At 38.2% G+C, this 21,927-nt stretch overlaps 1 protein-coding gene across 1 annotated transcript; it reads left to right on the plus strand.

Moving 5' to 3' along the window:
* The first annotated feature begins 18,617 nt into the window (after positions 1 to 18,617).
* LOC121212440 (receptor-like protein kinase ANXUR2) lies at positions 18,618 to 21,671 on the plus strand. Its single transcript, XM_041085124.1, has one exon. It carries the CDS (start codon positions 18,952 to 18,954, stop codon positions 21,505 to 21,507), a length of 2,556 nt encoding a protein of 851 aa, XP_040941058.1. The 5' UTR covers positions 18,618 to 18,951; the 3' UTR covers positions 21,508 to 21,671.
* Positions 21,672 to 21,927: the final 256 nt, after the last annotated feature.

Raw genomic sequence — 21,927 nt, forward strand, 5'->3', positions numbered from 1 at the left:
GCTACCCGAAGGCATGTGTGCAAGTTGCTATATCCGGCTAAATCCCGAAGGTACTTGGGTTTGGAAGTGAGCGATCTTGCTATAATAATTTCAATTAATACGCTCATAAAATCCAAACGATAAGGTATGTTTCGTATATGCATCGGAAAGGTTGATTCCTTTTAAATAGTATTCGCTCAATTGATTAACGAACTTCCAGCCTCTAGTTAGGTTTGATTCCCTGTGTATGAATATAATGGTTGAAGCGTGAAGTAAGTATGATTTTGAGAACATGCATATATGCAATTATTCATTTAGTCATATGAACGCTATACTTCAGTCGTAAATAATTTCATTACTCAAACTTACTAAGCATTAAATGCTTATTCTGTTTCTTTAATTCTCTATTTTATAGATTTTGTTCGTCAGCTATCGGACTTGGGATTGTCAAAGTCAAAGTCGTCCACACTATCTAAGCCCTTTTGGTACTCTTTTAGTTGAACTTTGATAACGGCATGTATAGGACTGACCTTTGTTGTTAATTAAGTACCTTTTGGTAATGTATATATTCGGATAGCCATGCGAAAATGGCTTATATATTTTGAGCATAGCATTATAATCATTTTGTATATATGGTTATTGAGTGGTATGGAAATGCTTGGTAATGACTAGCCATTGGAATGGTTAATCATGATCATATTTGGTGCTAAGTATGTCAAATTGCTAGTTGATTCATGGAAAACTATGAAATAGGTGAAATTTACCTTAAAATAGATGCTGACAGCAGCAGTGATGTGAGTTTGAAAAATCACTAAAAATAGTAGAAATGTAATAAAATAATGAATAAATTATGTAATCGAATCTTGATGAGTCTATTTTTATATGAAAGAAACGAAATGACCATATGAGCTGTATTTTATGAGATGTTTTAGTTTTTTTGAAACTGGGCCAGAGCGATTTCTGGATCCCCTATTCTGACTTTGGAAATTCACCATAAATTAACCAGAGATATTTAGAAGTCACACTTTATATTTACAGATTCCTTTTTGAGTCTAGTTTCATTAGAAACAAATGACATAAGTATTGAAGCCTTGTACAGGGAGATATCTAAGTCGTAATGAATGAAGGTCAGAGTAGTCGAACCCTGAAACAGGGGAGACTTTAACTAATAAACTGTACTAATTGGCCCAACCAAAAATTATAGAAAAAAAATTTGTAGATGGATATATGAGTCTAGTTTCAGGAAAAATTTACAAAATCAGTTTTTGAGTTTTGGAACTCGAGATATGATTTTTAAAGTGACTGTGATGCAGTTAACCAGCTAGTCTAGAAATTTTAAAATGAACTGTGTAAATAAATGAATTAAGTCTGTTAACACCTCGTGTTCGACTCCGGCAACGGTCTCGGGTACGGGGCGTTACAACTTCGGCTTGTTTGGCTGAGCACTTCCAACACTCGCGACAGAAGTGGTTTGGGCTTCAGATATCGTATATTGCTTATTCTTGCTCTTATTCGACAACCCCACTAACACGTTTGATCGTGTAAGAAACTCTCTTAGTCTCTTAGATAAGGTCTGCTGTTATTTCCCCATTTGTCTTTTCCTTGAGTCTCAGGACTCAATGACAGCTCTTCTCTTCTCTTTGGCCAATTCTTCGGCCTTACATGCTCTCTCCACGAGCACCAAAAATTCCCTTATCTTCAAGATGCCAACCAATAGACAAATGTCTTCGTTCAAACCATCTTCAAACCTCTTGCACATAATAGCTTTTGTGGATACGCACTCCAGTGCATATTTACTGAGTCTCACAAACTCACATTTGTACTCAGTCACCGTCCTACGGCCTTGCTTCAGCTCTAAAAACTATTTTCTTTTTTAGTCCATAAACCTCTGACTAATGTACTTCTTCTGGAACACCTCTTGGAAGAACTCTCATGTAATCCTTTCTCTTGGTACAACCGACCTAAGGGTGTTCCACCATTGATAGGTTGAGTCTCGTAGGAGTGACACTGTGCAGTTCACGCACTCCTCAGATGTGCACTATAACTCATCAAATACCTTAATGGTATTTTCTAACCAAAATTCTACTCTTTCCAGGTCATCATCAATCTTAGCCTGAAATTCCTCAACCCCTTGCTTTTATTTCTTATATATTGGGGGTTTCCCTCTTCTAATCAAATCCACTCCTTACAGAGCTACAGGGGCATATTGAAGGATGTGGGGGAGGTGGAGTATTCGGATTTGTACGAATGAACTCTGAATACCAGGCGTCCATCATAAGGAGGTAAGCTTCTCTAGCTCCTCCGCCCTAACTCATCGCCACGAGCCCACTATCAATTGGTGCAGTCCCTTCAGCGGGAGCTAGCACCTTACTTTCCACGTCATTTGTCGTAGCTACGTCAGGATCCATTTACTATATTAAAAACATAATTTATAATTGTTAGGAGTCGTCACACTATCAATAAACAACTATGGCATGTATAGCTAAACTCGTACTCATGCTAGGTTGTCCTAGAATCGACTAAATCATAGCTCTGATACCACAAAATGTAATACCCCTTACCTAAGTTCGAGACCAAACCTGGGCACGAGACATTACCTGACTTAAACGCATACATTCAATCTTTTATAAAATGTAAAAACCAAGTCAAATTAAAACTTTCCTTTCATATTCCGTTGATTCCTAATATGGGCCAACGAAGCCCAAATCATACTTTGGAAACGGTCTGGGATTAATTCAATCGCTTATGAAAACTTTGGAAAATATCACTTGAAACAGTGCACACGCCCGTGTAGAAGGGCAACATGCCCGTGTGGTCATTATGACATGGCCGTGCTGAGGCCCCATGTGACACACACGGCCTAAGCATCTAGGGACACGCCCGTGTCCCATACTCGTGTCTAAAAGCCTTAACATTCTGTTTCTAACATCAGCATCCAATTTAAGGCACAGGGCCAAGGCACACGCCCGTGACAAGAGGCCGTGTCCTCCACACGACTGAGACACATGGTCGTGTCTCTGCCCGTGTGTTTACTACCATGTACACTGACTTGAAATTTTTATGTGCAAGGGACACACGGCCGAACAACACGCCCATGCCGTGTGGACAACATGGGGCTATTTACCAAGCCCTTTGCCACCCTGAAACACAAAGTAACAACATCCATCATGCTAAAGATCATCATAATATGATTCCTCAATCCAACAACCACATCTAAGGCCTTTACACATTTCATATTTACTAAAACAACCAACAAATTACCCATTCATGAAATAATTTCTTGTATTCATATAACAACTTTCAACTTTAGCAATTTTCGTGGCCTTATACAAAATGAATCAAAATGCTAAGTAAGCCAACACGTTTGGCTAAATAACAAAGACACAAAGTTCTAAAGTCAAGGTCTTATACATGCCATAATGAAGATAAATAGATCTAACTATACCAAATGCTTCGATTGATAGTGAGATCGACGCCTTCAGCGACCGTTGATCCTTAAGATAAATAGGCGGCACTATAAGAAAATCGAAAGAAATAGAGTAAGCATAAAGCTTAGTAAGTTGCATGAAAATAAATATAACGACAACTTTACCATTCATCATCATGCTCATAACACTAAAATAGGCATAGCCACAACTTACTCGTCACTATCCAACACAATTCACATAGCATATACTAAGATTACATCTCAGGCATTTCATTTAGGTACCTATATCACTCACAACATGGTTATACTTTTCTCATTTTACTTACTATAACTCTCACCGTTGAACCATTTGAAATACTATCGGATAGTCAATAAGCCTCAAACATAGGGTATAAAGTCGATGCCATGTCCCAGACATGGTCTTACACTGGCTCTCACGTTAAGTCGATGCCATGTTCCAGACATGGTCTTACACTAACTTTCACGTTAAGTCGATGCCATGTCCCAGACATTGTTTTACATTGACTCTCACGTATCCATGCCGATACCACGTCGCAGACAAGGTCTTACACTGACACATCATGTAGCCGATGCATATCCCAGACATGTCTTACATTGGCTTACATCTCGAGGCTGATGCATGTCCCAGACATGTCTTACACTAGCTCTCATCTCAATAATGATGCCATATCCCAAACATGTTCTTACACTTGCTCTCATAATGTGGCCGGTGCATGTCCTAGACATGTCTTACACTAGCGCACAAATATCTCGAATGTCATGGCCTGAATATTCGATTTAGTTCCTAAGGTTCAAACGAGAGTCTTACTATCTCAATATTCATCATACATTATTATTTCCACAAACATGCAATTCATGCTATCTCGATTCAGGCACATATAATAACAATGTAGTTGTATTATTTACATACAACTTACCTCGGGTTACAAAATGTAGACGACTAGTTTGGCTTAGTCTACTTGCTTCGTTTTTCCCCGGTCTAAGCACGAATTTTGTAATTCTTGATCTAAAATGATAAAAATTCATGAATTTAATCATTTTATTAATCTAGATACTCAAAAATTTAAAATTGGGCAAAATGACCATTTTGCCCCTAGATTTTTGCAAAATGACCATTTTACCCCTAGGTCCGAAAATCAAATTTTATCGAATTTCTTCATATCTTAAGCGTAGTCGATTACTTCTTACACTAGAAGAAGTCCAAATTTCTCAATATTTCACAACTTTATCACCTATTTTACAACTTATGCACAATGGTCCTTTTTAGGGTTTTCATGATAAATCTCTTCACAAAAGTTGTTTATTTCACAACCATGGTTCATTTTCTTCCATAAAATTTTAGAAAACAACATGTCTACTATCATGGAAAAGCCCTAGACTTTCAATCATTTTGCAAAATAGTCTCATCATTTGAAAGCTCATGCTACAAGGGTTCTAAAAATGTAAAACTTTTCAAGAAAAGCCATCAAAGTCACTTACTTGAAATAGTAGAGAGTGGCTGAAATTTTTGAAGCTCAAAACCCTGTACAATGGCTGAATTTTTGGTGGAGAAGATGGTAGAAAAAAGATGATATCTTTTCTCTTTCATTTATTTTTATTCTAGTCAAAATTAGGTCATCAAATTACCTAACCATTTGACCCATTGATTTCCTTGTCCCTAGGGTCAGCCATGCCTCTTAGAGGGGGCCTAATTGCCCTTTAAAGACCTGCAATTATGGCTCTCTAGCTATCTGGTATGTCTATCGAGTAAAATAGATCTTTTACCCTTTATGTGATTTAGTCATTTTTCCCAATTAAGCATGCAATCACTAAAATTAATTCACCAAGATTTTCACACTCTCATATAATCATGCCACAACACATAAAATAATATCAAGAAAATAATATCTCCAACCCTTATTTAGTGGTTTCGAAACCACTGTTTCAAGTATGCCCAAAACCGGGCTATTACACTCTTGTTTCCAAGGTTATAAGTGGCCCGAAAGCTAGCAAACACCTTGGATAAGCTTTTGAACACCATCTCAATTTGGGTGTTCTGGTCGAAATTGGCCTCATTGTTCTCGAGCTCAACAAATTAGCCCATAAGAGTGATTATATGGTCTTTACTTAGCGTGTCGAGCTTTTTCTAAGCATTTATCAAACTAGTTATAGCAAACTATCGAGCCAAGGTAGCTTGGCCTCTGAACATGTCTTGTAGGTTATCTAGAATCACTTTAGTAGTCTTATAGCTCTCCAGTTGCTTATACAGAGTGCTCATCGTACTTGTCAGCATATAACAATGAGCTATCTCACCAGACTCTTCCCAGAATTTTTTAGCCTTAGCTTGAGTGGCTAGAGGGCACTTAGTATAAAAACTATTTTAAGTTTCTCACAACTCAAGACAATTATTAGGTTTCTTTTTCATTCTTTATAGTTGTTTTCGTTTAGTTTGTTTTTAGAGAGTATGTTTAATAAATGAGTTGGTGTCATTTTTTAACTAAAAATAAAACTTGCATATATTAATATCTTTGTATTAAGTAAATGTTTGGAAAACTTTTTAACTTTACGATATGCATTAAAATGATTCATGCATCTTACATTAAACCCTAAAAAACATTTCTAAGTCGTTGCAATATAATTCCCACACCTACTGAATCAATCCATTATGGGGTGATCATGATCCACTAGTAAGAACTTGGATTTCCATCTAATTAGTACATGAACCTAAATCCTTAGGCATTCACATGTACTAATAATCATGTAACATTTGGTCGTCATTTTAACTTAAGTAGAGCTCTATGAGGAGTTACTTAATTAGAAGATCTTGAGTGTATAACCATCAACTCAACATCTATCATATCATGCACCACCAATGAGTTATTGTGGGACAATTTCATTGAGTAGCATGTTTTGACCAGTTGTCCTCTTTTGAAGATAGAATTTCTTGACCTATTGTATGATAATGCCTACTACAAGGGCTGATCCAATTATCATTTGATCATAAGAGAATTCTGCTTTCTTTTAGGAAATCTCCTCAATGAAATTCACATAGCAATCCTATGTGGGTAGTGCACTTGCCATGCCATCACATGAGACCATTGATAGAGGTTGTATGTCTTTTTTAGAGACATTCTGCCACTCAATATTATAAAAACAGGCAAGGTTTTTAATTTTCAATTTCAATCATGTATGATTAATATATGCATGAAAAGTAAATGTGACATTCTTTTCTAAATTATATGACTTGCTTATCTCATACATGTATGACATCTATGACAATTTTATACTCTTCATATTCATTTATTCATAAAACTAATCCACAGTTTTTTTAAAGGAAAAACCAAAGAAGTGAATGTGAACCGTGCACCAGGTAAGGTCCTAGAAAAGGGAGGTAAGTCATATTTGACCACTTAAAAACCAAGCCTTTATTTGCTAGATCCAAACTTAGACATGCCCCTTCTTATTACCACACTTCTCACAATAATTGAATAACCTAAAGAAGTAAATTGAACAATACAACACATGTATTTTCTCGTTATCGTACTTATTATCTTTAATTGATTGAATGTGGATCATCTTATACATATATGTCACATTTGTATCATTAAAAATTATTAAACAGATATATAGTAAGATGGGTGATTAAAAAAAATTGTCAGCAAAGGTTTCCATGGTTCTATTTCTAGAAAATAAATGAAAACCAAAAATTACATAGTTTTTCACCACAAGGAATTCCTTGTGTCTTCAATCGCCATCTCTCAATCTATTCCTTGTCATGAACTCCTTTTTGAAAAAATTACATTTATATTTTATATCCGTTTCCAGCTCACAAGAATTCTATATAAACTAAAAATAATTATCCTAAGTGGAGATGATAGTCCACAGTCTATTTCCTGAAAACCACAACCTTGGCAAAAATTAATAATGTAACACCCCAAACTTGGCCTAGACGCTACGGTCGAATCTGGTGTGTCACATCTGAGTGTTTTGCGAAGCCTTGTACTTGATGGTGGAAACTGTTTTTAAGTTAAACCTATCCGATTAAAAACCGCGGAAGCTTCTTTAGTTCAAAAACCTTAAGGTTAGAAATGCAGGTTTTATTTGGAAACGTTATTATTTTGAAAATTAGATGTTCCTACTCTAGCAGTTTAGAATATGAAATCAAAAGCCCATTAAAAGTTAAAAACCTCCAAATAGCCTTATTACATAATTAAAACCCAAATATGAAAGCTTAAATAAATTGAGTTATTAACGACCAATCTGCGGATGTGTGGCCACCATTGAGTCCCTCGCGGCTCCAAATCATCTAAGGCTAGGGATTACCTGTACAGTTAAAAAAAGGGTGAGTTTACGAAAACTCAGTGTGTAATCCCCTATCAGTCAACAGTAATAGTGCATACAGTAACGGTCTAGGCTTGAACTCTATTCAATAACAGTACAATCTAGGCTTAAGCTTTATGCAGTTACAGTGTGGTCCTATGCCCAAAACAGTATAATCACAATACAGGTATGCAACCCAACCCAATCCATCCTGCTCACCACTCGTACCAGCCAACTCACCAATATCACAACGTAGTTGCCAATAGTAATGTAGCAAAGTTTTTAATAGTAACACAGCAAAGCTACTAATAGTGGTAAACGTGGTGTAGCCACTAATATCAGAATACGTGGCAAAGGCACCAGAACAGTACTTCCTCCGAATCAGAATCCCAACCCCAATGCAATATGTCATGTCATAATATTTCGTGTATGGAAGGTTTCATACTCAGATACAGTCATACATATATCATACACTCATCAACTAACGTACCTCTAAGTTATAACAGTCATTTCCACCCATTAGGTGTAGAATAGTAATTTTTACCCCTGAGGGGTATTTTGGTCATTTTACCCTCTAGGGTCTCGGTACAGATAATCAACCTCTTGGAAGGTCCACAGTCGCCTCGAGTAGCTTAAGTAACCTAAACAGATCTAACAATGTAAATGGGCCTAAGACCCAATATTCAGCCCAAGTGGGCCCACACGCTCGTGTTGCACACTTAGCCCAAATTTAGCTACGACTATGTGACCTACATAGCCCAGTCCAAAATTTATCACTTACCGTGAATTTAATCTGTATTGGGCCCTCCTGGCCTATTTCGGCCCAACGAAGCCCTTAACGGCCTATGCCATGCACATGACATGATAAGCCCAACTACTTCCCACTTATCAGTTAGATTTACAAAAGCAGACCCACAGGGCCCATTGGGCCCATTTGGCCCATCGAGGCCTAGTACACGAGAATGCTTGTGGTGGCCTCTACAGTCTATCACCCATGGTTTGTGGGCTCGATTTACCCTACGAGTGGTCGTATGCTCATGAGGCCTCAAATGTTGAAGTTTCGACTTTTCAGCTTTTGCCAATTTCTAACAAAGAAGGGCGTGAATACACACCTATTTATGAGAATGCACCAAAGTCGACGATCACCAATCTTGCCTCATCCTGCATTAAGTCTTAATCACTTTCCCCCTCACCAACTCATCTGGTTCGCTCTATTTAAAGCCAGCTTCTCACCAATGCTCATGTTAGCTTCCCGATGTGGGATTACTTTCAACCATTAGGAAAATTCCTTTTTTTTATGACCGCTTCAACCACAGAGTTTCAGTCCAACTCTACCTCCTACACAGCTCAAACAGCAAAATAAATACTCCATTTCACATATTAGGACTTGAACCTCAAACCTCACAGTTACACAACACGCCACCTTACCACTCCACCACAGGCTCTTTTTGTGTCACAAAATATCCTCTATTAATTATAAGGTCTATAGGCCAAAGTCCAGGTTCCTTTAAAAGAAAAACCAAAATAAATTGCAAGAGCGAAGACTTAAAACCAGGCTCCCTTGCAACCTTAATGACGCCACAACCACTGGACCACATGCTTCCTTGTGTCATTTACTTAACACAATAGTTTAAAAGGTCATCATTCAGGCATCTAGGGTTTTATTCACTTAAAACCAAAATTTTTGCTAAAGCCCAGGTTTGAAGCCAAGATTTCTCAGACACTTTACAGAGCACTTAACCACTGAAGTAGATATATAGTTGTGTTATTTCCTAGCACAATTAAATACTTATATACAACCTCCTTACGGACCCATACTCAAGGCCCAATACTTCTAGGCCCAAATTCAGGGTGTTACAACTCTACCCGCTTTGAAGAAATTTTGACCTCGAAATTTACCTGTTTAAAATAAGTGAGGGTATTGATACCGCATCACCTCCTCAGGCTCCCACGTAGCTTCCTCTGAACCGTGATTATGCCAAAGCACTTTGACCAGTGGAACAAATTTCTTTCTTAATACTTAACATCACAATCCAATATCTGTATCGGTTCTTCCTGATAATCAAATCAAGTCCAACCTCGATTTCTTCAACTGATACAATGTGCGAGGGATCAGAACGATACCGTCTCAGTATTGAAGCATGAAACATATCATGAATCCTATCCAACTTTAGAGGCAACTCAAGTTGATAAGCGACCGATCCCACCCACCTAAGTATTCGGTAACGTCCAATAAACCTAGGGCTAAGCTTGCCTTTCTGCCCAAACCTCAAAATTTTCTTCCATGGTGAGACCTTGAGAAAGACATAATCCCCCACAGAGTACTCAATCTCTTTACTTTCAAGTCTACATAAGACTTCTACCTATCAGATGCTTCCTTTAACCAGTCTCGAATCAGTTTCACCTTATCTTTTGTATTAGAAATTGATTCTAGCCGCAGAACTTGCCGCTTACCCAGCTCAGTCCAGTAGGTAGGAGTACAACACATACGACCATACAATGCCTCAAACGATGACATTCAAATATTGGACTGGTAGCTATTGTTGTAAGCAAATTCTTCCAACGGTAAATAATCCTCCTAGCTGCCTCTGAAATCAATTACACAACCTCTTAACATGTCTTCCAGTATCTGAATCACCCTCTCTGACTGCCCATCCGTCTAAGGGTGGAACACAGTACTGAAATCCAGTCTTGTACCCAAAGCCTCATGTAACTTTTTCCAGAATCGAGATGTGAATCTAGGATCTCTGTCAGATATGATAGAAACCGGTACACTATGCAGTCTCACAATTTCAACCACATACAACTTGGCCAATTTCTCTAATGAATAATTCGTGTAGACCGGTATAAAATGGGAAAATTTAGTCAATCGGTCCACAATCACCCATATCGAATCCTTCTTAGTCGACCTCAAGGGTTGCCCACTCACAAAATCCATGGTTACCCTCTCCCACTTCCAGAGTGGAATTTTAACTGGTTGTAGTAACCCAGAAGGTAATTGATGCTCAGCCTTAACTTGCTAGCATGTCAGACACTTACTCACATACTCAGTAACTTCTCGTTTCAACTCTGGCCACCAGTACAGCTCACGAAGATCTCGATATAACTTGTTTCAGCCAGGATGCATAGCATATGGACTACTATGCGCCTCTTATAGTTTAAACTGCCTTAGATCAGAATCCCTCGGTATACATACTCTTCCACGGAAGCATAATACTCCTTCCTTATTTAGCCCAAAATTCGATGTCTCGCCATTCTCAACTTGTCAAAACTGAGAAGCTAGCGACTCATCTAGCAACTGTTTCTCCTTAATTTGATCAATCCAAGTCGGTCTCACTTGCAGTTCAGCTAACAAGCTATCATCATCAAATAGGCTGAGACGAGCAAACATTGCTTTCAAATCAGATACAACCCTACGACTCAGTGCATCAGCTACCACATTAGCTTTACTAGGGTGATACTTAATTGAACAATCATAGTCCTTAAGCAACTCTATCCACCTTCATTGCCTAAGATTCAACTTCTTTTGAGTAAGAAGATATTTAAGGCTTGTATGATCTGTGTAAATAATCGTCTTTTCACCGTATAAGTAATGTCTTCAAATCTTCAGTGCGAATACCACCGTAGCTAATTCCAAGTCATGAGTGGGGTAATTTGTCTCGTGAGGCTTGAGATAATGAGATGCATAAGCAACCACCTCACCCTCTTGCATTAATACACAACTCAAGCCAACGTGCGACGCATCACTGTAAAAAGTAAATTCATTCCCAGACTTTGGCTGTATCAAAACAGGGGCCTTAGTCAGAACATCCTTCAGTTTCTCAAAACTCTCTTACTGCTTATCAGTCCAATTAAATGGTACCCTCTATGCAATAACTTAGTTAGAGGTGCAGTAATCAATGAAAATCCTTCAGCAAAACCTCTGTAATACCCAACCAGACCTAGAAAGCTTCGAATCTTAGATACTGTCTTCGATGATTTCCAATCTACTACAGCTTCAATTTTTCGAGGATCCACTCTAATTCCCTCTACCGACACTACATGTCCAAAAAATGTCACTTCCCGTAGGCAGAATTCACACTTGCTAAACTTTGCATAAAGCTGCTTTCCCTCAGAACTTGAAAAACAATACGAAGATGTGCATCATGCTTCTCCTTGATTCTTGAATACACCAAGATGTTGTCTATAAACACAACTACAAACCGATTCAAATAAGACTAGAATACTCGATTCATTAGATCCATGAAAGCCGCTGGTGCATTCGTCAACCCAAAATGCATCACCAGGAACTCGTAATAACCATAACGAGTTCCAAATGCAATCTTATACACGTCAGCCTCTTTAACCTTTAGCTGACCGAAGATCTATATTAGAGAAAACCGTAGCTCCTCACAGCTGGTCAAACAAATCATCTATCCTCGATAAAAGGTGCTTATTCTTGATAGTTAGCTTGTTCAATTGACGATAATCAATGCACATACACATGGATCCATCCTTCTTCTTTACAAACAACACCGGTGCTCCTATGGAGACACACTCGGTCGAATGAATCCTCGATCCAATAACTCTTGGATTTTAGCCTTTAGCTCCACCAGCTCTTTTGGTACCATACTATAAGGGGCAATGGACACCGGAGCTATTCCAGGTAGGAGTTCAATACCGAATTCAACCTCATGATCTGGAGGCAACCCGGAAGCTCTTCAAGAAATACATCTAAAAACTCTTTGACAGTTTTGACATCTCCCACAAAAGGACCTTTAGAATTGAAAATACTAACTTATGCCAAGAATGCCTCGTAACCTTTGCGAACCAACTTCTCGGCCCTTAACGCAGAAATCACATTAGATAAATAATCTCATCGCTCCCCTATCACCGTCACCTCCTCATCCTCCGTAGACTTCAACACCATACGCTTAGCAGCACAATCCAATTTCGCACGGTGTTTCACTAGCCAATCTATGATGAATATAATATCAAATTCCCCAAATGGTAGTTCCATCAAATTTGTCAAAAAAACCACCCATTGGACTTCTAAGGGCACATCTCTGAACAACTTACTCACCCTAACCGATTGTCCCAGTGGACTCAACACAGTCATTTCACTAACTATATTTTTAGACTGAATACCCAACATCTCGGATATAGTGCATGCAACAGTGTAGACCCAATATCAATTAAAGTAGTGTATGGTAAATTATAAATCAGGAACATACCAATTATGATGTCAGAGGCATCCCAATCCTCTCGGGGACGAGCAACATAGACCAAGGCTGGCTGTCTCGCTTCAGTGTTTCCAGCACCTCTGCCTGGTGCTTCACGACCTCGACCAAACCCGTTTCCACCTCTTGCCTGACCTCGGCCTCTCGGTGGCTGCTGACCACCTCTCAGATGCTGAACACGACCCTGCCCTGCAACTTGCATCTGAGTAAACCCCTGAGTACAGTTCTTAACTTGATGATCCATAAACCCACATTTAAAGCATGCCCTAGTTCATTTTCAACACTCACCTTGGTGAGCTCTCCCACAATCGGTGCAAGGCTATGTTCTTACAACAATACCAGGAACTGCTCGAACTGGCCCATCAAACCTGGCCTTCTTTACAGGCCTTCCAAAATTACCCGAGGGTTGAAAATCCCTTTATTTCTGCCCTTATCTTTCTCGCAGTTCTGGCGTTCAGAGCGCTTCACATCCTCAGCAATTTTTTCTTTTTCTACAAGGGAACAAAGTCTCGCTCTCTCTGCGAGGCTATTAACACATGCAATTGTCCCAGAGGCTATCCTCAAACCGCACACAGCGTTTATATTCAATTGCCACTATCCCGCGTGTATCCCGACTCAACCGCAGAAACTCTGCCTCGTACTCCACCACAATTTTATTCCCCTGAGTCAAATTCATAAATTCCTTCCTTCAGGCGTCTACATAACTTTCACCTATATACTTCCTAGAAAAGCCTGCTTTGAAGAAATTTCATGTCAAACGGTTAGCTTGCGTACCTTCTCTCACAGTGAGCCACCACTGGTAGGCCTCATCAAGCAATAAAGACACTGCCCCTGTTAATTTTTGCTCTGAAGTACAGTCAAGGTCATCCATTACTCTCTCAGTAGCCTCTAACCAATATTCTGCCATATTTGGGGCTACACCTGAATCACCCCTTAAGATTTGCGCTCTATAAGATCGGAGCTGCTCCGAAATTGACCCCCGGCCTACATATCCAATACCTGCTCCAGTAACCCTTTCAAGAACTCATAGCATTGCTTGAGATAAAGCATCATCCCCAGCTTTTCGTTCATGAGATCCTGACTCGGTTACTGGCGAGGCTAGTGCCTCCATAGCTACATGTGGCCCAATGCTGAAGATCCAGCTCTAGCACTTCCTCAGCCTTTACCACGGCCTCGTGTACCCCTTCTGCGAGTACCTTTTGTTCTCATATCAATAGTGAATTGTCTGTTTTAAAGTCTTATGAATCATTTTATAATTTCAATATTTATTAACAATGTGTTATGAACATTAGCAATTAGAGTTTGTTTTCGCAGAACAGAATCTTCTACAGTTGTCAATCTTCTATAATCTCAGTCTACTCTAACTATAGAGTTTCAGTGTAATTCTACTACCTATGGTAGTCTTTAGTAATACATTTCAGTTCATAACAATAATCAGTGTCAAAAAAACTTACCGATTTGGTGCCGAAGACTCAGTGTACCACATTTTCAACCACAACATTTAACATTCAAATCCACAAAAACCCATTCCATAGTCGAGTTTTCTAACTTGGCTTTGATACCACTAAATGTAACACCCTAAACCTGGCTTAGATGCTATGGCCGAATCTAGTGTGTCACATATAAGTGTCTTGCGAAACCTTGTACTTGATAGTGGAAACCGTTTTTAAGTTAAATCTATCCGATTAAAAACCGCGGAAGCTTCTTTAGTTGAAAACCTTAAGGTTAGAAATGCAGGTTTTTATTTCAAAATGTTATTATTTGAAAATTCGATGTTCCTACTCTAGTAGTTTAGAATATGAAATCAAAATCCCATTAAAAGTTAAAACCCCCCCAAATGGCCTTATTACATAATTAAAACTGAAATATGAAAGTTTAAATAAATTGAGTTATTAACAACCAATCTGCGAACGTGTCTCCACACTGAGTCCCTCGCGACTCCAAATCGTCTAAGGCTGGGGATTACCTGCACAGTTAAAAGAAGGGTGAGTTTATGAAAACTCAGTGTGTAGTCCCCTATCGATCAACAGTAACAGTTTATACAGTAACGGTCTAGGCCTGAACCCTATTCAATAACATACATCTGGGCCTAAGCCCTATGCAGTAACAGTGTGGGCCTATGCCCAAAATAGTATAATCACAATACAGGCATGCAACCCAACCCAATCCATCCTGCTCACCACCCGTACCAGCCAATTCACCATGTGGGGATTAAATCGACCCACCCAGCCAACTCACCAATCTCACAGCGTAGCTGCTAATAGTAACTCAGCAAAGCTGCTAATAGCGGTAAACATCGCGTAGACACTAATATCAGAATACGTGGCAAAGCCACCAGAACAGTACTTCCTCCGAATCAGAATCCCAACTCCAATGCACTATGTCATGTCATAATATTTTGTGTATGCAAGGTTTCATACTCAGATACAGTCATGCATATATCATACACTCATTAATTAACCTACCTCTAAGGTATAATAGTCATTTCCACCCATTAAGGGTAGAATAGTAATTTTTACCCCTCTGGGGTATTTTAGTCATTTTACCCTCTAGGGTCTCGGTACAGATAATTGACCTCTCGGAATGTCAATAGTCACCTCGAGCGACTTAAGTAACCTAAACACATCTAACGGTGTAAAGGGGCCTAAGACTCATTATTAGGCCCAAGTGGGCCCACACGCTCGTGTGGCCCACTTTGCCCAAATTTAGCTATGGCTATGTGACCTACATTGCCCTCTCCAAAATTTATCGCTTACCGTGAATTTAATCTGTGTAGGACCCATGAGCCCATTGGGCCCTCTTGATCCATTTTGGCCCAACGAATCCCTTAACGGCCCATGCACATGAAATGACAAGCCCAACTACTTCTCACTTATCAGTTAGATTTACACAAGCGAGCCCACGAGGCCCATTGGGCCCATTTAGCCTATCGAGGCCCAGTACACGATAATGCTCGTGGCGGCCTCTACAGTCTATCGCCCATAGTTTACGGGCTCGGTTTACCCCACGAGAGGTCACACGCTCGTGAGGCCTCAAATGTCAAAGTTTCAACATTTCTGCTTTTGCCGATTTCCAAAAAAGAAAGGCGTGAATACACACCTGTTTATGAGAACGTGTCGAAATCCACGATCACCAACCTTGGCACATCCTGACTCCTTCAATCATAGAGTTCCAGTCCAACTCCACCTCCTACACAGCTCAAACAGCAAAATAAATACTCCATTGAGCATCCAAGGTCTTGAATCTCAGACCTCATAGTTACAGAACACACCACCTTACCACTCCACCACAGGCTCTTTTTGTGTCACAAAATATCCTCATTAATTATAAGGTCTATAGGCCAAAGTCTAGGTTCCTTTAAAAAAACAAAAATAAATTACAAGAAGCAAGACTTGAACCCAGGCTCCCTTGCAACCTTAATGACGCCACAACCACTAGACCACATGCTTCCTTGTGTCATTTACTTAACATAATAATTTAAATGGCCATCATCCAAGCATCCAGGGTTTTATTCACTTAAAACCAAAATTTTTGCTAAAGCCCAGGTTTGAACCCAAGATTTCTCAGACACTTCAAAGAGCACTTAACCACTGAAGCAGATACACAGTTGTGTCATTTTCTAGCACAATTAAATACTTAAATACAACCTCATTACGGATCCATACTTAAGGCCCAATACTTTTAGGCCCAAATTCGGGGCATTACAAATGCTTATATAACAAATATATAATAAAGCATTCATTCACATACTTTCCCCTACACATGCGAATAATTATAAGAATGCCACATCTTATTAATTATCAATCAAACAAGATGAAAAGAGAGATTCGGTCTAGTTTACACTATAAACATAACACAACTTGGCTTTGATACCAAATGTTGGAAAAATGTGGTTTGAAAATACTTTTCTTGCATAGTAGAAAATTAAAAATTTGAAAGTCGACTCAGTTTATGATATTTATAGCAATAAACCCTAACCAAATTCATACTTCGAGTGTGGGCTCGAACCAATTGAATCAAAATATAGAACTAGAAATTTCTCCTTTTGAGGTGAAAAAGGAAATTCTCTCTTTTTAATAGAAACCGGTAGAATTATTATTCTAGAAAAATATACCTAATAGTTAAAAATAATTTCTCTCTATTTTTTGGCATAATAACAAAATCTGAAAGCTGTGTAAATAGCTCTATCAGCGTCATCTATTTATACTAAGAGAAAATAGAACCCTTGTTGAGTTGTAGTGGTTTATTTAAAATAAAAAAACATCCTACTTAGAATAGGTATAGGGTGGATGACACACCCTAGTATTCCTACTAGGGTTGTCACCCCATTCATGTACATAAGGGATATTTAGGTCTCTCTATGTCACACTATGAACGTAATAAGTGAATAAACCCATAAATGGATTCATGATCTATTCTTCTTGGGTCTAGTCCGATGTACTATCAATACAATTAGTCATATCTATGTCTTTATCTTCTGTAAGTCATCCACTCCGATGCCCCAGACAAAGCATCTCCCTAATTAAACATGAAAGATGACATATCAGTCTTTCAATCGGTTTGCTCATTTTCAATTAGACTAAGGACATTTTTAAGTTAGTCTACTAATATAAGTTGTATTTTCATATTATGATCTGACCACATACTACCACTTAGTATTAGTTAAACATTAGACAACCAATGAGCAACATTTTCTTCCATTTTGCTTTGTGTGCAAAACCTATATAAGGAAAATTATATAAAGCATATAATGAGTTTATTTTATTAACCAATCTATTCGAAAAAAATTATAAGTTTACAAACGAATATACTACAATCAGGGCATGAGATCCAACATTTACCGAAAGGGATAAAACCCATAGGGTGTAAGTGGATCTATAAGAGAGAAAGGAATGTATATGGAAAAGTGGAAACTTATAAGGTCAGGCTTGTAGCAAAATGTTATACTTAGAAATAATGTATTGATTGCAAATAAACCTTCTCTTCGGTTGCCATAACCAAGTTAATCTACATATTGTTGTCTACTGTAGTGGCAATTCTCGATTACAAGATCTAACAAATGGATATTAAGACAACGTTTTTGAACGTCTATTTTAAAAAGAACATCTATATTATGCAAACCCACTAAAGGAAATGAGCATGTTGGGGTTCATTATTATAACTTTATGAAATAATAAATAAATTGAAATTGATTTATTACATTATTTTGCATATGAATTTGACTCTTCTTTAATGTAGTATTTTTGTTATTTGGAGCTAATATGATACTTGAATTTTAATTAAAATTTATACATTTTGGTACTGAAAGGTAATAAGGTCAATTTTTTAGTATTTAATTTAATTTTTATAATTTATTAGATAAAAATTTATAAATGACTAATAATATTAACACAAATTTACAATTAATACTAAATTTAATTTATTAATAAAATTATGAAAAATCAAATATAATTTATTAGAGACCGAACAATCTATTGTTTTCAAAAAAAGAATCTATAGAAACAGCCTAACATAAAATGCTAATTTAGCGGAGTTTTCTCCAAAGGAATTCAAACATTTATAACGGATCAAATACGTTTCTTACTCTCATTCATCAGTTTCCAACTAATTTTCTCAACGTTCAATCATCTTGTTTGAACAAATGACCAAAAATGGAAAACAAAATAAGAAAAAAATGAAACCATAATACTAAAGATAATAAAACCTTCTTCATTTTCCCTGGTTTGATTCCTTTAATCGCAGGGAAAAGAAAGAATAAAGACAAAAAGGAAAAGCTTTGGCAATGTTTGAGTTGCCATGGGGGTATAGAAATGGATTAGGTTAATCCCTTTTTGTATCAAAACCAAAGAAGAATTGGCCTTTTTAGGCGTACAGGAGAATTATTAATTTGTTCCTTTTTTATGAAACAAAAAAAAAAAAAAATCTTTTCCTGCTTTGTTTTCCTGTACGCCTCCATTGAAGGTTTCTTGAGTGTTATTCTTTTTCCAGAGATTTCTGATTCTATCCATGAAAATGATGAAGTATCTAGCGAATTTAATTGCTGGGGTTTGTCTGATATTCAATCTTATTCTTGTTTCAAGCCAGCCATTGTTTGTGGACTGTGGGTCAAAGGGTGGGAAAGATGAATATGGAAGAACATGGGTAGAAGATGCCAAATACCTGACTTCCTCTAAAAATTCAGAACAAGCTGGAGCTCAACATCATAACCCTTTACTTCCTTCAACACTTCCATACATGAATGCCAGAATCTTCAAATCCCAAGCAACATATAAGTTCCCTAAAAAAGCTAAGGAGCGTTACTTCCTCAGGTTCCATTTTTATCCTTCAACTTTTGGAAACTACGATGTTTCCAAATCATATTTCGCAGTGGCAGCTGGAGAGATCCCCTTGATGAACAATTTCAGCGCTGCAATCACGTGTCGAGCACTTACGCAGGCTTATCTTGTACGAGAGTATTCCTTGGCACCTTCAGATTGTGATAGTTTAGAGATTACATTTACACCTTCAACCAACTATTCAGACACTTTTGCTTTTGTTAATGGCATTGAATTGGTTGTAATGCCAAACTTGCTTGGGACGGCACCTATGGTGGGTTACCGTTCGTGGAGCGTCTTGGATGTGGCGACAGAGAATTTGCAGACCATGTATAGAGTGAATGTTGGTGGACAATTCATACCTCCAAACAAAGATGCTGGTGGCCTTTCAAGAACTTGGTATATCGATGATACTTATTTGAATGGTGCTGTACAGGGACTCAGTATTCAATCTGATAAAACAATTAAGATCGATTACGGCAACATGTCAACTGCTACAGCTCCTGAAGATGTTTATAGCACAGCAAGGGTAATGGGAAAATTTGGTAAAGTCAACTTGCAGACCAACCTCACATGGGTGTTCCGAGTTGATCCCAATATCACATATCTTGTGAGGTTACATTTTTGTGAGTTACAGTTCGATAAACTGAACAACAGAATGTTCAACATTTACCTCAACAATCATTCAGCTATAGCTGACCCTTATCCAGCTGATATACTTGCTTGGACAAATCAGAAGGACGTTGCCACATACAAAGATTTCGCTCTAGATCTCAATGATGAATCAGGTCATGAACAGATTCGAGTAGATCTCAACCCTTCAGCTATACACAATCCAAGGTACTATAATGTTCTGCTCAATGGACTTGAGATTTTCAAGGTTAGTGAAGGGAGAAGTTTGGCAAGTCCAAATCCGGAACTGTCGGATATGATGATTCAAGAGGACCAAGTGGCGATGAACAAGCCTAAGACGTTTTCTAAGTCCAGCGATAATATAGTTGTTGTTGGAGCTACCGGAGGAGCGGCAGCGGCCTTCGTGGTGGTTGCACTATTAGCTTTCTTCTATACAAAGAAGAGAAAAGTGCATAGGGTTGGACCACATACCTCTAGTTGGCTACCAGTTTATGGGAACTCCAACGTAGGAGGAAGCAGATCAAACAGCGCTCATCTTTCAGCCCTGGCGCAAGGTCTATCTCGCCATTTCTCCATAGCAGAAATCAAGCAAGCCACAAATAACTTTGATGAATCTAATGTCATAGGTGTTGGAGGGTTTGGGAAGGTGTATAAAGGAGTTATTAATGGAGGTACCAAGGTGGCCATTAAACGATCCAATCCATCATCAGAACAAGGAATCAATGAGTTCCAAACTGAGATTGAGATGCTTTCAAAGTTGAGACACAAGCATTTGGTGTCTTTGATTGGGTTTTGTGAAGATGGTGGGGAGATGTGCTTGGTTTATGATTACATGGCCCTTGGAACTTTCAGGGAACACATTTATAACAACAAAAAATCAAATCTGTCATGGAAAAAAAGGCTAGAAATCTGTATTGGAGCAGCCAGGGGACTGCATTATCTCCACACTGGAGCTCAGTACACCATTATTCATAGGGATGTAAAGACAACCAACATTCTGTTGGATGAAAAATGGGTTGCAAAAGTTTCGGATTTCGGGCTATCCAAAACTGGTCCTGACATGAATCAAGGCCATGTGAGTACAGTGGTGAAAGGTAGCTTTGGGTACTTGGACCCAGAATATTTCCGAAGACAGCAACTGACCGAAAAATCCGACGTTTACTCCTTTGGTGTTGTTCTCTTTGAGGCATTATGTGCTAGACCAGCTCTCAATCCTAGTCTTCCTAAAGAACAAGTTAGTCTGGCAGATTGGGCACTTAGTTGTCACAAGAAAGGAACACTGGATGACATCATTGACCCTCACTTGAAAGACAAAATAGATCCAGAATGTTTAAAGAAGTTTGCAGGAACAGCTGTGAAGTGCTTATCGGATCAAGGGATTGATCGTCCTCACATGGGGGATGTGTTGTGGAACCTTGAGTTTGCTCTCCAACTCCAAGAAACTGCAGATAGTTCCGGCTCGTCCGGTGATCAAGGAAGTGTACGGTCAAGAGATGCTAGTGTAAGAAACCCAAGAGAATCAGGCAACCTTAGTGTTGGCAGTGAACATGAACTGAATGAAAGTAAGGATGATAGTGTCATCTTCTCTCAACTTGTCAATCCAACTGGGAGGTAAAAACGATAACTACTGCTCAAGCCCATTTCACAAAGGAAACCATAGAACTTAAGCATTACAAAAAAAAAAAAAAGCATATTTTTTTGTCTACTTCATCAGAAACAGGTGATGTTTTATATTGTTTTTGTATTCTATATATTTTAACTAAAACTTATGCGTTTTTATCACCATCAATTTTACCATGTTATAAACTTGCATGGAATATGGTTTCCCTAAACAATGTATACCACTTCAATATTCCAAATGCTACATTATCCTAATTTTCCATTTCTTTTTTCAACCAAAAATTGTTTACCACATCTCTCCTCCTCATATTTAAACAAAAAAAATGTGAGTGAAAAAAAATTATATAACAAATAAATTTATAAAATTTTATTAAAACATAAAATAAAGTTTTTGTTAAAATAATAAAAGCATTGA

This window comes from Gossypium hirsutum, chromosome A13, assembly GCF_007990345.1.
Source record: "Gossypium hirsutum isolate 1008001.06 chromosome A13, Gossypium_hirsutum_v2.1, whole genome shotgun sequence".
In the NCBI taxonomy this organism is placed as follows: Eukaryota; Viridiplantae; Streptophyta; class Magnoliopsida; order Malvales; family Malvaceae; genus Gossypium; species Gossypium hirsutum.